This window comes from Phaethon aethereus (assembly GCF_964289735.1).
Source record: "Phaethon aethereus genome assembly, chromosome: Z".
Taxonomy (NCBI): Eukaryota; Metazoa; Chordata; class Aves; order Phaethontiformes; family Phaethontidae; genus Phaethon; species Phaethon aethereus.
This window is the reverse complement of record NC_138577.1, coordinates 32,138,995-32,154,964: the sequence shown is the minus strand read 5'-3', so window position 1 is coordinate 32,154,964 and position 15,970 is coordinate 32,138,995. Positions and strand designations below refer to the sequence as shown.

At 35.5% G+C, this 15,970-nt stretch overlaps 1 protein-coding gene across 3 annotated transcripts in view; it reads left to right on the top strand.

Annotated features, from left to right (window-relative positions):
* Window positions 1-2,013: 2,013 nt before the first annotated feature.
* Window positions 2,014-15,970, top strand: part of RFX3 (regulatory factor X3) — a gene marked incomplete at its 5' end in the record, with an annotated part of 61,197 nt that continues 47,240 nt past the window's right edge. For 2 of the 3 annotated variants that reach the window (XM_082013540.1, XM_082013539.1), the window contains 2 exons: window positions 2,022-2,138; window positions 11,225-11,322. In XM_082013540.1, coding sequence (XP_081869666.1) covers window positions 2,022-2,138; window positions 11,225-11,322 — 215 coding nt within the window. Of the gene's footprint in view, window positions 2,139-11,224; window positions 11,323-15,970 lie in introns of all 3 variants that reach the window. The other variant, XM_082013538.1, reaches the window with a different exon arrangement.

The window sequence follows — 15,970 nt, the reverse complement described above, 5'->3', positions numbered from 1 at the left end:
TTCTGAACAGCCTGTATCCATTGATAGCCACACTCAAGTCACAGGATTCATCCTACAAAGTCTCAGTAATGACAACCAGGTCATAGCTTTCTAGCATCACAGTGACTTCCAGCTCCTCCATATTTGTCCTGTGCACATCCATTTTCGTTGTTAGGATTTGTAACATTTCAATAGTTATTTGTGGAGTTTTATTCCTTTTTTCATTTTGTATACTGATTTTTGTCAGTCATGCTGGAAAGTAGTAGTGGGTTCAGTCAACAACTCTGATTAATCTAATAGATTAATCTATTTGATGTGTCTGATGCCTATTGATTAATCTCAAATAGGTTTAATCAACAATTTATCAGTCTTTCAGAACATTTCAGAAGCAGCAGTTAAATCTGTCAGGTACCACAGGCATGGTTCCATGGAGTTTAAAACAATGATGGTCCCAGTTGGCAAGGTACTTCCACTATCCTCCGCCTCCATTGCAAATTTTTATAGCTGTTTCCTGCTTTGCACTGACTAAATTTGAGTGCAAAATGAATCAGAAGTAGTTGGAGGGAGGGACTGCAGAAACCCAGCTGTAGATCAGCTTAAAGTGCTGTGGAACCCAGCCTTGAAAGGAAGATCTGTTGTTGCAGCTGTTTCAGCTCTTAAGTAAGGAGAACATTGAATTTTCCGAGAGACTTTGAGTTTTTTTTGTACAGTGATGAATTTTTCCTGGTATATATTGGTATACCCCTGAATAGACACACTTTTTATTATGATTTTGTCTCAAAATATTGTTGGGGGGGGTGTTATTTGTTGGGGGCAGGGATTAAAGTCTACTTTCTTCCATGTTGGCCATCTGGGTCTGTTCAGTTAAAGTAAAAAATTACCTGGATAGGACATTCTAAGCATTTGTAGGATTTTTTTTTTTTTATATAACTTCTTTTATTGTCCGTGATAAAGCTAATCATTTTTAGTTACATTGGTCCTCAGGTTGCCAAAGTATTCTGTAGCTAATGTAGATTAATAGAGATTAAGGGTGCTAAAACTTTTACACAGAACATTTGGTTTACAGACTAGTAATTTGTATTTGTTTACTGTACTTCTTCACAGAAGCATACAGCCTTCTGTTTTGAAGGTTCCAGGTGGAGAAGAACCTGCCTCATTTGCTTATTTTCACCAGTTAATCATCCACTACTTAGACTTTTTTATTTATTTAATTCCTGATTTTTTAATAAATTTTTGTTTGTCACCTAGTCAATTATATTGTCATTTCTGCTGTGCAAAATTGAGGAATGTTGTAGTTTTTCCTATGAAAGCATAAGTCGTCCTCAGTTGTCTTTCTGATAAGTTTTCTTTGTAAGGCATTTTCCGTGTTTCTCAAACCATTTCTGTATTCTAGAGAAATTTCCATTGTTCCTTTACATGTCAAGACCATGATCTTTAGGTACTTTTCTACTGCGTATGGACCTCTATGTGGTGTTAGTGTTGAAAATTTCTTCTCAGATTTTAAACTATGGTGGTTGCTTTAATGCTTTCTACTGAAGAATGTTATTTAATTTGCTTCTTCACTGTGACTCATTAAATGCTTTTCAGAGTTTGCTTTCCAGATCACAGCCCTTCATCCTGTGGCCTTCTAGAAATTTGACTTTGAATTTGAATGTATAGAGTTTTTAGTATAATTCAGTAAGCGAGAGGAAAAACAGTGTTGAATGATGACCAGTTACTTTGAAGCTCAGAGAAGATTTGGTGCTGATTTTACTGGGTTAAGTTTGTCTAAAGTGACAAAATGCAGAGATGTGATATGTTTCTGTACATGTAAATAAAATACATTATTAATATAAGTAAGATAAAGCAAGCTAAAAACCCATTTGTGCTAATTCATATGCTACTAGGGGGGAAAAACCTTTTGGCTTATACCAAGGTTGATATTAGCTAATTTTGAGATCCAAATAGAGACAAGCAACAAATTAGTGTGCTAATATAAGTGACAAAAGAAAAAAATTAATGCACTAACCTTTTAATTTTACATCTTTTATTCAGAGATCACAATGCAGACATCAGAGACTGGATCAGATACAGGTTCAACTGTGACTTTACAGACATCTGTGGCTGGCCAGGCAGCAGTGCCCACACAGGTAGTACAGCAAGTACCAGTTCAGCAACAGGTAGGTGACTCTTAGTTTGGGGAATATTAAAAATATTAATAATCAGGAAGCATGGTTCTTCATTGTGGTGAAGAACTTGATTTTGTACAAGGCTGCTAAATTAACTCTTTTGCTCTGCTTTTATCAATTATATTTTTCTGGAATTAAAATAGCCAGAGAAAGGCAAGCTTTCAGGGTCTGTTCTTTTTGCTGGAGCATCTGACAAGCACCAGTAGTACACATACATGATTCTAACTGGAGGTTGTTATGGAATTCATATAAGAGCTCATAGAAATTTAGTTTATGTTACTGAATATTTACATTTTTTATTGAAATAATGAATAGTGAGTATGTTTCTGATTTTATTGGCTGTATAATTTCTCCTTTCATTTGGTTGTCTGAGTAAGTGGAATACAAATGTAAAAATGAAAAGCACTGTCCTTTGCATCTCTAGGCTTGACTCACCGCAGACTTTGCACTATGTCATGAAAGTATGTGTGGTATGATAATAAGTAATTCACAGTGTGCATTTGCCAGGGAAGTAAGAAGACTTTTGTAGCAGCCAGCACAGTGCACATCTCTGTTACCTGAGGCAGTCATTCACCTATGCAGCACCCACAAGCTTTGGAAAGAGTGGTGGCTGAAGAAAATGGGGAGGAAAAAAGGAGAAGTATGGAGGTAGAAAACAAGGACTGAATGTGAAAGCTGTGACAGCTGTCCCAAGACTTTTCTGGAATACACAGAAATTAGCTGTCCGTGTGACTGGTATTGTGGGTGACGTCTGATGTTGTTTTTAATCGAAAACTGACTTCACAGTTTCAGAAGCAATAATATGAGAACTGGTCATAGTTTATAAAATAGTGTAATTTGTTTCTGTGCCAGTCGAGCACAGAAAATTTTTGCCTTAAATGAAATTAAGTTCTTCAGCATTTAAGTTCTAAAATTCCAGGTGGTGCATTTTTATATATGTGTTCCACAGTCTCATACATTTCACATCATTTTTTTCATGATGTACAGACTCAATTTGTAATGCCTCATAGTTCCATTACTATAGTTTCTGCTTATATCTTCATGTATGTTTTAGGATGCAAGCTTGTTTTTAAAAAAAAATACTCAGAAAAGTATTGAATTTGGACTTAGAAATGTTATTTAAATGCTTGTCTTTGTGTTTGCTCAGAATTCACCACTAGTGAATCAAGAATCGTTTGAAATACGTTCTCCTGAGTTCAGACTGTTAAATAGCGCACTCTCTTTTTGCTTGAATGTTGCTTAGGATAGAGGCTTTTGAATACTATGTTAAGATTTAACTGAAGCTACCATGATACTTGAGTTTAGCTAATCCTTGTAGGAGATTTTGTCCAGTTAACTCTTTCCTAAAGTTTGTGAAGTGCAAGACTTTTTTTCTTCATGAAATACTCTCTGGATAAGTTGTCTGATTTTTATGTTCTTTCGTGATGACAGGTGTTTAATAGATGTAGTTTATGTGATTTGTTCTTTGTTATTCATGTATTTCAGCTTTTCAGATGAAAGATGGCAATTTGGTAGTGCTACACAGTTGCTTGGTTTAAGCAAATAGGTTATACATACGATGGTCTAATACTACGTACTGAATTTTATCCATGTGAAGTACTGATCAGTGTGAGGGATTGAAGATTGGTAACCGGTTAGTGGCATATAGGATACGTTATAGTATAGTAGTTCTAATAATTGGACTTATTGAACTGTAAGGATAGGATCTTCTATGCGTTTCTGTTCTATTTTTGTCACGAGCAACTGAAGAATGAGCAAGGGCTTTGGTGTTTATAAACATTGCTTGTGCAAAGTTTCTACCTTTCTGAAAACTTCTAGGATAAAATTGGCTCCTTTTTTTCCCAGATAAATAATGCGTTAAACTTTGTCACTGACTGTTTGTATCTTTTCTGAAGTTACTCCGGTTGTCCTTTATAAACGTGATACTCATATCGAAACACAGAAGCCTAGAAGGAGATTGGTTTTTTTTCTTGCTTGCTTGTACCTTAATGAGAACAGGAAACTGAATATTTTGTTACACTATCTGAGTATGTAAGCCTGTCCCTGATCAACCTCACATCTCCTGTAGTACTGCTGTTCCTGAGTATTCCCTTTTATTGAATACTCCATCAGTATTTTATTTTTCCCTGTGGGGACATCAGACTATGTTTTCCCAGTTGACTCTTAACACTGACCGTAGGAATCAGCATAATGTTTCAGAAAGGAAAGCTAAGGGATCAGCCCAGCCAAGGAATAGGAGTTTCTTCAAAATTTTGTAGGGATTGAAGATGCAGTAAGAATGTTGGGAAATCCAGTGCAGACAGTACTGCAGTGATTAAAACACAGTGTGTGTGTGAGATTTGTGTAGAGAGAGGATAGATTATGGAAGTGGATGTGTGGTGAGGAGAAAAGGAAGAGTGGAGATGTGAATGCGGTATGCCAGCAGGTAATGTGATGAAAAATGTAGGTAGGATAGGACTTGGAGGTACTGGTGGCTAAAAAGCTGGACACAAGCTGGCAATGTGTGCTCGCAGACTAGAAAGCCAACTGTATCCTGGGCTGCATCCAAAGCAGCGTGGCCAGTAGGTCAAGGGAGGTGATTCTGCCCCTCTACTCTGCTCTGGTGAGACCCCACCTGGAGTCCTGCGTCCAGCTCTGGAGCCCTCAGAACAGGAAAGACATGGACCTGTTGGAGTGGGTCCAGAGGAGGGCCACCAAAATGATCAGAGGGATGGAACACCTCTCCTATGAGGGCAGGCTGAGAGAGTTGGGGTTGTTCAGCCTGGAGAAGAGAAGGCTCCAGGGAGACCTTATGGCAGCTGTTCAATACCTAAAGGGAGCTTATAAGAATGATGGGGACAGACTTTTTAGCAGGGCCTGTAGCGATAGGATAAGGGGTAATGGTTTTAAACTAAAGGAGGGTAGATTTCAGCTAGATGTAAAGACGAAATTTTTCACAACGAGGGTGGTTAAGCACTGGCCCAGGTTTCCCAGAGAGGTGATAGATGCCCCATCCCTGGAAACATTCTTCAACATCAGGTTGGACGGGGCTCTGAGCAACCTGCTCTAGTTGAAGATGTCTCTGGTCATTGCAGGGGGTTGGACTAGATGACCTTTAAAGGACTCTTCCAACTCTAACTATTCTGTGATTCTGTGATAGGTAATTTCAATTGTAGGGTTTAAAAAAAAAAAAAAGGAATATAAAACATTGAAACAATCACTGTGTTGAGGAAATTGTAGGTGTGATCTACCCTGAGGAATTATCTGTGTATAGGTCACGTTTGCCTAAAGTTAATATTGGTTTTATGTACATTTGATAGGAATAGACCAATTTTCCTACAGAAAATCAGGAGAAGGAGTTGTAATTTCATAAAGTCATTCTTTTGATAGCAGAGGAAGGGCTTATTATTTCTGCATATTCAAATTATAAATGTTGAAAGTTGGAGGTAAGGTTTTAGATGCATAGTATACAAGATATGCTTTCATTTTTTTCTATGGCTTACAAGAGACATTAAATAATGTCAGCAGTATCCAAAATATATGTGAATATTCACCTTTGGATTATATTGTCTTGTGAATGTAATTTGCTAAAACAATAGGGCACTTCTTGAGTTCTGTTAAATTCAAATATCCTGTAACATAAGCATTTGTGTATACCCAAAAATTTGGCATAAACTGAAACTTCTCTATTATCATGTTTACAGTAATTTATTAGTACTTTTTACTGAATAATACATTTTTTTTATTTCATATTAAAGCAGTGTATAGTACTTAATTTATCCTAGTGAGGTCTTTGTTTCCCATGTTTCCATTCGTGTATATATACCATACTTAAATGACATCTCATGCAGGCATTAATTTGGGGTTATTTTCATAGCATCAGTGATTTATTTATGCTCACAAAATGTGTGATATCTTTTTCAGAATTAAACATTTTTGCCCTGAAGAGCAAGCTGAATAAGTGGAAGGATGGAGTAAGATCCTTTTTCCTACAACTGTGTTTTTATAGAAGCTTGCTGTCTCTTTCGCATTTGCTTAAAAGTAACTTTTTTGATATTTTCAACTAGAACAAAAACCTAATCTGCATATATCTAGTATAAATGTAGCGCTCATAAGTCTGCTGTGATGCTCCAAAAATAGGGAAAAAAATGTACCATTAATGAAAACCAGCGCTTCCCCTCTGGTAAAAGAGGCACTGGTGGCAAGTGGTTTCATGCAGCACAGCAGCTGTCACTATTGAGCTGGGATAGAGGGGAATGGTAAGGGGACAAACATGTCCACATGTAAGCAAAAAGCAACAAGAGTAAGACCAAAAAGGTGGGATTGTAGTTAAATTCTATTTTAATAGCTTGAGGAATTTTCCTAGGCTTTTGTTTCGTTAGATGTGGAGATTTTTCATTAATGTATCATTGCTTTTTCAACAGGCACTCTTTAGCACAGTGCAGTAAGCTTCTAAAGATTCAAAATTAACTTCACTTTATAGTTTATGCCATGCAATGTGGAATGATTGGAGAAATAAAACTAGAAACAGTCATATAATTTTAATTTATGAAAGTATATCCATGTATCAGAAGTTGAGTAAAGCATTTCTTCATATTCACCATACACGATAGCCTTTGTGTTCACAAAGCATTGTGTCATTAACTGGAGATGGAGACTTCTGCTAATCAAAATTGCTTTTAATGCAAAATCATGTTTAGCATATGAAAAACATAATCATGAACTGACATTACCCAGTATATAAATATAAATGTGCTTAGAATATTACAACATGTGCTATTTATATGTTGCTTGCCAAAAGTAATTCAGACTAATGAAGGCACAAAAATGATTTTTATCTCTGAGAACACAAAACTATGCACATCCAAGCTGTTTCAATAGGCACTGTAGGTAATTATGTGTTATTTTTTAAATGGAATTTAAAAATCCTTATATGTTTTGCCCTATTGTTCTACTCTTTTCTTAGTAGTACTTTGAACGTAAACTGGAAGTCAAAATTCTTTCTTAAATTTTGTTTATATGCTTCAGTATAATTTCTGCATTTCATGCTTTTATGCACTTTATTTTTGTTGACAAACTCTCATAGATACAATATAACTTAGTCCCTCATTTGTTCCTGTGTGGTAATATAATTAAGAATATAACTTATTTTTCTTTTTTACCCCTTCAACTAGTAATTATAATTATACATGTGTATTGAAATAATTTTTCATTTCGCTTTTGTTCTCCTGGAACATTTCAGCTGCTTGCTTTTAATCCTATTCCAGTTATTTATTTCAGGCTACAATCACTGAAGCAAGAGGAATGAAAGATCTTCTCTCTGACCCTGCTTAACTCATTATTTCCTATACAAGTCAGTTAATTTTCTGTTTTCCAGAGAGACAATAACAATTACCATGATTAGCTCACCAGTCTACTCCAGAACATACAATTTTTGAACTTGCATACTGTCACTTTTTAATAAATATTTCATTCTGTTTTCTATTTTCAGCCCAAATAATTTAATTCTTGGAGTGTTTTTCTGGTACAAAAAGGCCATTTAGGTTTAGATCTCTGTTGAATAGTCTTTCTGCCATATCCTATTTCTGCTCTTCCTCAAAAACTAAAGAAAGTGGCTAATACAATTCTTTTAACAGCTTAATAAAAGGTGCAAGGAAAATGATAAATGAAACACAAGAAATTTTTTCTTATTTTTTACAATTACCACAAAAAATTTTGGTTGTTTTTTGGTGGTGTTCAGTTTCTTCATAATCAATTTTTTCTCAAATAATATTGTGCTTATTGAGAGTAGATATATGCATTTCATTTCTTCCTGTCATTGAAGACTAAAATGAAAATCCAGAGGCACTAGATTTAATTATCATTAAAACATTTTTCCCAAAATGAAGTAAAATAGGGAATAAAATCAGTATTGGAGATTTCATATAAAAAAGATTTTGAGCATGGCATAATTTTCATATACAAGGCCTTGCGAGAGGCCGCTTATTTTATTTGTCACTGCTTGGCAGGAAAAATATTTACCTCTAGCTCTACCTTAAGGTTGTTATGTACATTGCAAAACAATGTAGTGAATAAAGCTTCCTTGGGCACCATAACCAATTTAACCATAGCAGTGCTGAGTTTCAGAGAAGATGAAGCAAAATAACTTTTTTTATAAACAGTCTTTTTTAATTACTGTATTGGAAAAAAATTAACCTAATTCAATGGCCCTTTTGTATTGAACTTAATTGTTAAAATTTAAAAGAAAAACATTTTTATATACAAAAGTAGGTAAGGTGTTTTAATAGCACTATAATGCATACGTTCTTAAATGTTGATTTAAGAAATAAGTTACTTTATTTGCATAAACAGTCATGACATTTCTAGTAGTAGTGCATATTAGGCTAATAAAGAATTTATAAAAATTGATGAACATTTGAAATTAATGAAAATTTTGATTTAAACATTTTTTGATAATTTTGTTTTATGGTAAATTATTTTTTTGTTGTTTCAAATTCGAAAATGAAGATATTTTGGAATTTTTCAATTTGCTGTCCAGTAGACACTGAGCTTTGATACACTCTATACCACTTTGTCCTTGCAGTGTCCTCTCAGTTCAATGATAAAGGTCTTGCACTATGCCGAATCTACTGTTTTTGAAATGGTGGCAGATGGTATCCAAGAATAGTGGAAGAATGTAATGCCTTATATAGAAAGGGAATGTGACCTGCAGTTACTGATAGGAAGTTTTTAATGTTGTATTTGTACATACTGTCGAGTTCCATTTTATCTGTATGCAAGTTCAGGGGGAAAAACACATTTCCTTTAATAGAAAAATAGTGTGGGGGGTTTTAATAGGGAGTAAGCCATATCCAGTGTGTGTGAATAAGGAACAAAGTGCATTTTGGGAGAGGTTGGACAAGAACATGGAATTCATACTGGCAACAGCATTATTTCCACAGTGTTTCCTTAGCCGTACTCCTGGGGCAGAAAATGGAGCATATACATTACATGGCAGGTGACAAATTACTGGTTTTAAGAACTAAACCTGCTTTCAAGATGTTTTCTCACTGTATAGGTTAAGTAGATCAGTTTGGTGCTCTGTAATAGACTGATCAATGACTTTCCTTTTCCTGTTGATTAAAGTTTGTAGAACTTGAGTCACCCAAGAGGAGGAAATACTCTTATAGACAAACTTAAAAACTATCATAATATGTTGCATGTATGTTTCACAGTAAAGCACGTATACATTTTAGCCAATTATTGCATGAGTAGATAGTTTTGTCACAGATCGGAGAGGCACTGACACATAGCGGGCTTACAGGCGTAACTTCCTTATAGTGGATTTGGATCAAGTGCGTTCTATAAAATTATGATTTTAGTTAATTTAAGTAATGAAGTCAAAGGTGGTAGAAATAGAAGTAGTTTAGTTCTTTAAAAATATGTTTGCACAATACAGCTATTTGGGTTTTTTTAATTAAAAGAATTGTTCTAAAGCCTAGTAACAGGTGTAATTTGGAGGTTTTTGTGTTGACTTTGGGAACTGAATCTTTCTGTTAAATAACTAAATATTATTAGGATAGGAAATGTACACAGCTTTACCTTACCGTAATAATTAGAAAACATCTTTAAAAAACAGTTTTTGAAGTTGAGAAATTGAATTTCAGGTATATTTGTCAATTTATGTAATGACTTGTGGGAAATCAAAAGACTTTGGATTTTAATAGATATTTTAATCATCATGTTTTGTTTTATTGCTGTTAATGAACATAAACATCTGCTTTTCTTTCTTGCTAATATAGCTGCATTCAAAAGCTTGGGTGTTTTGGTTTTTTCAGAATTTGGGTTTTAATGTCAACCTCAAGGGGAGGTTTCTGTGAAAATCTTAATTTTCCTTTCGCAGTCTGAGTCAATACTATAAAAGATTAGGGAAAATGTGCTTATTTACAGAACTTTTAAAAACACAGCAGAGCTGAAGTTATTAAACTAGGGTATTCTCAAAGAGCTCTTGGAGATGATGCACCAAATGCGTGAAACCCAGATTCATCTGGGATTATGGTGTTTGCAAGCCTTAGGACCAACTGATCAGGCTGAAGTTGCCTCATAACAAAATATCTGAGAAAAATAACGGTCAGTTAAAAGTAGTTTGTTAAATCTATTTACTATGTATGTGCATTGTCACTTTCTTGATTCAGTTCCTTGCAAAAATTATGCCAGTCTGTGAAATCTCTTAAGTCCTTTTGCATCTTTTAGATTCTGGGACTGCTCTTGAACCAAAATACAGCTTCTCTAAATGATGGCAGGTGTAAAATATGGAATTCTTAATCTTTGCTGTGGCAGAAGACAAAACATTGAGACTAGGGAGGAAATTTGCATAACCTGGAGCTTCCCTACATATTATATGAATCAAAGGAATTAATTTGTGACTTTGTGTGCTTTTACAAAACAGGCATGCCATCTCAGCAATATATGTGACGATAATCCATCCCTTACTACCTCTTGTTGTTTAGCTCATTGATGTAAAACTGCGTTGCATCAGAGTGTGTTATAGCTGATGATATTCCAGGAAAGGGGTTACTCAGACGGGGGATTTTGAGCCATAATTGTACATTGGGCCAAAGCATTGCTGAGAAAAAAGCTCATATCACTGTAGTTCAACTCCAATTAAACAATAATTAAACCATCTTAATGAGAACCTTTATTTCTATAATTACTGCAACACACTTGAGCTGTGATTTTAAGGCTCTATTCAGGACTGAAATGGAATAAGAAGAGGCATACATGTGGCCAGATGATACCATCTTCCATAGTAAATGTAATTTGTCAGCTTGGTGCAAAGTTATGCATCATTTCATCCTTACTATACTTTCCAATTAGTTTTGTCTTTGGCACTGATGGTATGTATTGCTCCATGGGCGTGCATCTTCAATGTTAGGGCTCCATTTACCAGACTTAACAGCACAAATATTCTAGAACAGTAACTTTCTTTGCTATTGCTATGACATACCTTCAGTAATTATGAGAACAGAGATACCTCATATTGTTTAGAAGCCATTAGGTGCACTGAAGCATCAGTCCTTCGTTACAATATCCCAAATTTCTGGTGTTCTTGTTTTCAGGTACAGCAAGTGCAGACTGTGCAACAGGTGCAGCATGTCTACCCAGCCCAGGTTCAGTATGTGGAGGGAAGTGACACAGTCTACACTAATGGAGCTATGTAAGTTGTGTGATGTGAAATTAAATATATATTTTCAGTTAGATTCTACCAACTAGTATGTTTTAAGTTGGAAAGAAAAATTATTCAGTCAAAGCTCTTTTATTGTCAAAATATTTTCTTGGATGAAAAGCTGAATTCATACAGTTTTTACTAAGGCACAATTCTGTAAATAGAATTCTTGTGATTGTTCTAGTTGGACTCACATGAAATTACATATACAGCATAGTATTGTTTGAAAAAGTTTCAGTTTATGGGTAAGTTCTGTCCATAGGATGTACCGTGGAACTTCTGTCCTCAGGACGGAAGGCAGGGCCTTCTGTCTTCCTGGCTGCAATCCTAGTGGCAAATGCATAGAAAGGTGCAGCAGCTGTAGTTACTATTTAAAGAAAGTAGTAACGTAATTTCATTCCTGTGTTTAATAAAATGAGATAAGTATTTTTTCCAGAGGAATTAGGAGGGTCTCCTTTTGCTACTTCTGTAGACCTCTTTTCTGCACATTATTTTGAATTTCCTCCTTCCCTGAACATGCTTTTCCATCACCAAGTTCTTTTCTCCAATACACATTTGAAACGTAGAAAGAATAATCTAGGTTTGATGTGACCTCTGGAAGTTACCTAGTCTAATCCCTGACTTGGAGCAGCACCAGCTTTCAATTTGGCACTAACATCAAAGTAAGATCATGTTGCTTGGGAAGGACCGTCTCTACCTCTTTTTTTCATTTAGCTACCTTTTGCCATTTTTGCTGTGTTACTGGCTTTAGGAAGAAATAAGATTTAGAAAGCTGCTTTATTGTCTGCAGGTACTTACTTGTTGAAAGTAATCCAAAAGTGATTCAAAAGAGCAATACTATTTGGATCAGAGACTTCTGGTGTTAACACCAGCAGATTTGGTCATCTCTATTAGCATATTTTGCTTAATTAATTTTTCAAATACTGTCTTGTCTATTTTCTTCTCACTTGTAAATCCTGAACAATGTATCTTAAATATGCATTAGACTTCCCTGTTGTACTGGTTTTGACTGGGGTAGAGTTACTTTTCTTTATAGTAGCTGGTATGGGGCTATGTTTTGGATCTGTGCCGAAAATAGTGTTGATAATACAGGGAAGTTTTAGTTCTTGCTGAGCAATGTTTGCACAGCATCAAGACCTTTTCTGCTTCTCACACCACCCCACCAGCAAGTAGGCTGGGGTGTACAAGAAGTTGGGAGGGGACACAGCTGACCCCAGTTGACCAAAGGGATATCCTATACATACAGTATGTATCCCATACATAACTGCAAAAGACAAAATTGGTCTTTAACATGTACAAAAAGGGGGCATGGCAAATAATTAGGACTGTGTTTCCACACTAATATTTGGGTGGTTCCAGGTGTACTGGATGCCCCTCCAAGAGAAAACAAACTGTGGCCTGCACTCTGCTGCCAAAGGGATTGAGAAGAATGTGTTAGGGGTATCAGCTGTAGCATTATCATTTGAATACAGTTCATACTGGAGTTCTAGCATGTCCCGTACAGCAGCGCTCAGCATCAGAATGACTTCATGCAACCACGATAGTCCACTGTTAACCTCCAACGGTCATTCTTAAATAGGCTATTCAAGATTCTCTTTTCGTTTATCACTTGTAAATTCTTATGTGAGCTGTTGGCATGTGCACTTTTGGCAGTGTATGACATACATACGGCATGACTGCTTACAGTCCCTGGAAAAAACTGAATCAGATGTTACTGACTTCTTTGTTTGAAACTTCAGGTTTCCGTGATTTTATTGTGTTTCTATATCTGAATCCCTTTGTCAGCTTCTGCACAGTCAGTGGGATATAAAAGACTTCCTTAACACAGTAAGAAAGCTGTCCTTAGCAGGTGAGCCTAATCCAGGTTGTCTTCCCTTCCTACAGCGGAAGAATTTACCCATGTTGTTGTGAACAACGTTGTGAACAGCCGATTTGTTGTTCAGTGCTTTTAGGAAGATTAACCTTTTTACAGATTATGCTTTCATTCATAGAGGGTGGGACCAGCCTGTGTCACTACTCAGAATTTTTAAAGACTATGTGAAACATGTTTTGCCATATACTTCTATACTCTAGATTAAGAATGGAAAAATGTCATTTATGTAAATTGAAGTTATTGAAAATATGTATTACATGTTACAATGCCATTTATTTGATAGGTGAAGGACAGTGGGGCTCTAGGTTGACAGCTGCCTTCAGAGATTAAAGAATTGTTTTTCTCATTACCTAAGTTCTATATTTTGAAAAAAATTACATTTGTTTCTCTTCTTGTTTTGCTGCTGGATTACCTTGTTCAGAGCTGTATCAATGTGGGAGTGACATTTCAGAATTTTTGGAAGCGAACAAAAAACTTACCATATTCCTAAACAAAGCTGGCATAGACTGTGAGTTCTGCTGTGACAGAAAACACAGAGGCCAGCTTCTCTTCTGCTAAAATATTTAGGAAAATGTTCAGATTGCAGTTCATCTTTTTCTATTCTTCATACTGAAATCTGTGAAAGATGAGCCTGTGTATCCTGACAGATTCACAGAATTGTGTTACAGTTACTTTGTCCTGTTACTCCCCCTCCAGTAATTGTCTGTTTCACTTTCAGAAAATAGGATTAGTTTGTAAATTATGTGATTGACTAGAGTGATCACTGGTTTGTGTTTTGGGTTGTCTTCCTATGATTATATGTTTGATTTATTTTATGACCATGCTAAATCAGAATCTTAATTCTAACTCAAAATCAGATATAGGATGCTTCCATAATCTATCAAGTGACAGTACTGCTCTAACAAATGCAATAAGAAGTCTGCAACCCATAGTTAGGGTGAAGACATTAATTCAGTGTACAGACATCTCTGGAATAAATATTACATCATATCTGATGAAAGAATTATTTTTTAGTTCAAAGTAAAGCACTTGCAAGCTAGCATTGATTTAAGCCCATATATGATAGTAACAAAGGACGCAGTTAGAATATATATGAGGAGAGTGTTACCTGGTTCTTTTGATTCGAAACGTAAGAAGTTTGTTAGGTTTCACTGTCTTTGTCAAATGTAACTGTTGTACTCTTATAACGCAATTCTTCCCATGCATTTTATATCGTGATTTGTTTACAGTTGAAAGTTACTTGGGTTTATTATAATGGGAGGGGTAATAATAATAATACAAGAGGTGTAACTTACAAGTTGTCACCTACATTGTATAATATGAGAATATTTGAATTATGTTATCTACATTTGTGTCTGGTTAATAACAATTTTGCTTGTCAAGTGTGTCACTTTATCCTGAAACAGAAATGCATTGTTGTTATTATGACATAGGTGTACCTGGCAGTTTAGAACAGATAAAGAATATTACGGCTGCACCTGTATTACGAAGCCAAGTGAATCCCCTATACTTGACATGAGCTTTCTTCTTACATAAATTGTAATGTATTAATCAAATGTAGCCATTTACTTGGTAATTATGGATGCTGTTGCATCCAAACCACATTCTTCAGCAATTTGTTGTACTACAATTTGTGTGGTTTGTTTGCCAACACACACCTTGTATGCAAACCCAAGAATTTATTATTACTCCACTTGTAATCTTAGCTGTCAGATCAAGGAATTATTATCAATGCAGTTAAAGTTGTTATCTTCCTACTCCTTCCTAGTATCCATCCCTTTTTCTCTGGCATTGTGCTTGCCTTTTTACTACCCCTTTGCATACTAATGTCAGTGTCTTTCATCTGAGAAAGGGTTACAGCAAGTTACCACTATCACAGGTGTTATGCCTGGAGAATGGTGGGGGCTCTCTGCTCACACTGGGTCCACCTGCAGCTATTTTTACTATGTTTTCTAGCACAGTCCACACCTTATTCATTCTTCATTGGTTTCCATTTCCGTATTACATCTGAATTTACTATATATGGTGTGTTTTACATTTGCTAGATACTTCGTGAATATTGTTTGCTCGTTGATCCTCTTTGCTACATTTTTAATCTAGGGTCATGAATTGTTTATTCTACGCAGAATAGCTATTTAATATTACTGCCTCTAAGAGCAGTGCATCAGCGTTTTTATGCAACACAATCATGAAAAGCTAAGCTAAAGTGGAAATAGTAACATTTATCTGATTGTTTGACAATTACTGTTACAGCTAAGCTAGAACAAAGCTCTAGGCTAGCTCTAGACAGACAAGTCTAGACAAAGGAAGCTTGACAAGCCCAAGTCTTGAGGTCTTGCAGATTTAGTACAAACCCTGTGACATATTCCTAACAGTGGCAATACCATATTTCTTGGACTATAGGTCTGGAGTACTTCATCAGAATTTTTAGATGTCTGTAACTAAGGTTCCCTTATCTATCTAGCTTACAGGTCCTGACAATATAATTTATAAGATTTCTCCTCTGTTTTCATCTACTGTGTCCCTTGGTTTAGAGGGTTTTCTGGCAGTTTTGCATTGTGTGTGCTTTTATTGCTTTATTTCCATGTGGAAAAAGATCTTGGACTGAGTGTTGAAGATCTCAGTTCTTTTTTTATTGATAATGAATGCTTTTTAGTAACATATTTACTTTAATTTTTGAATGTGACAAATAAGAATTTCTTTATATGGAATGATGTATTCTATTTAGGTACATTTTTATAAAGCTTTTTCTGATATTTTAAGTTG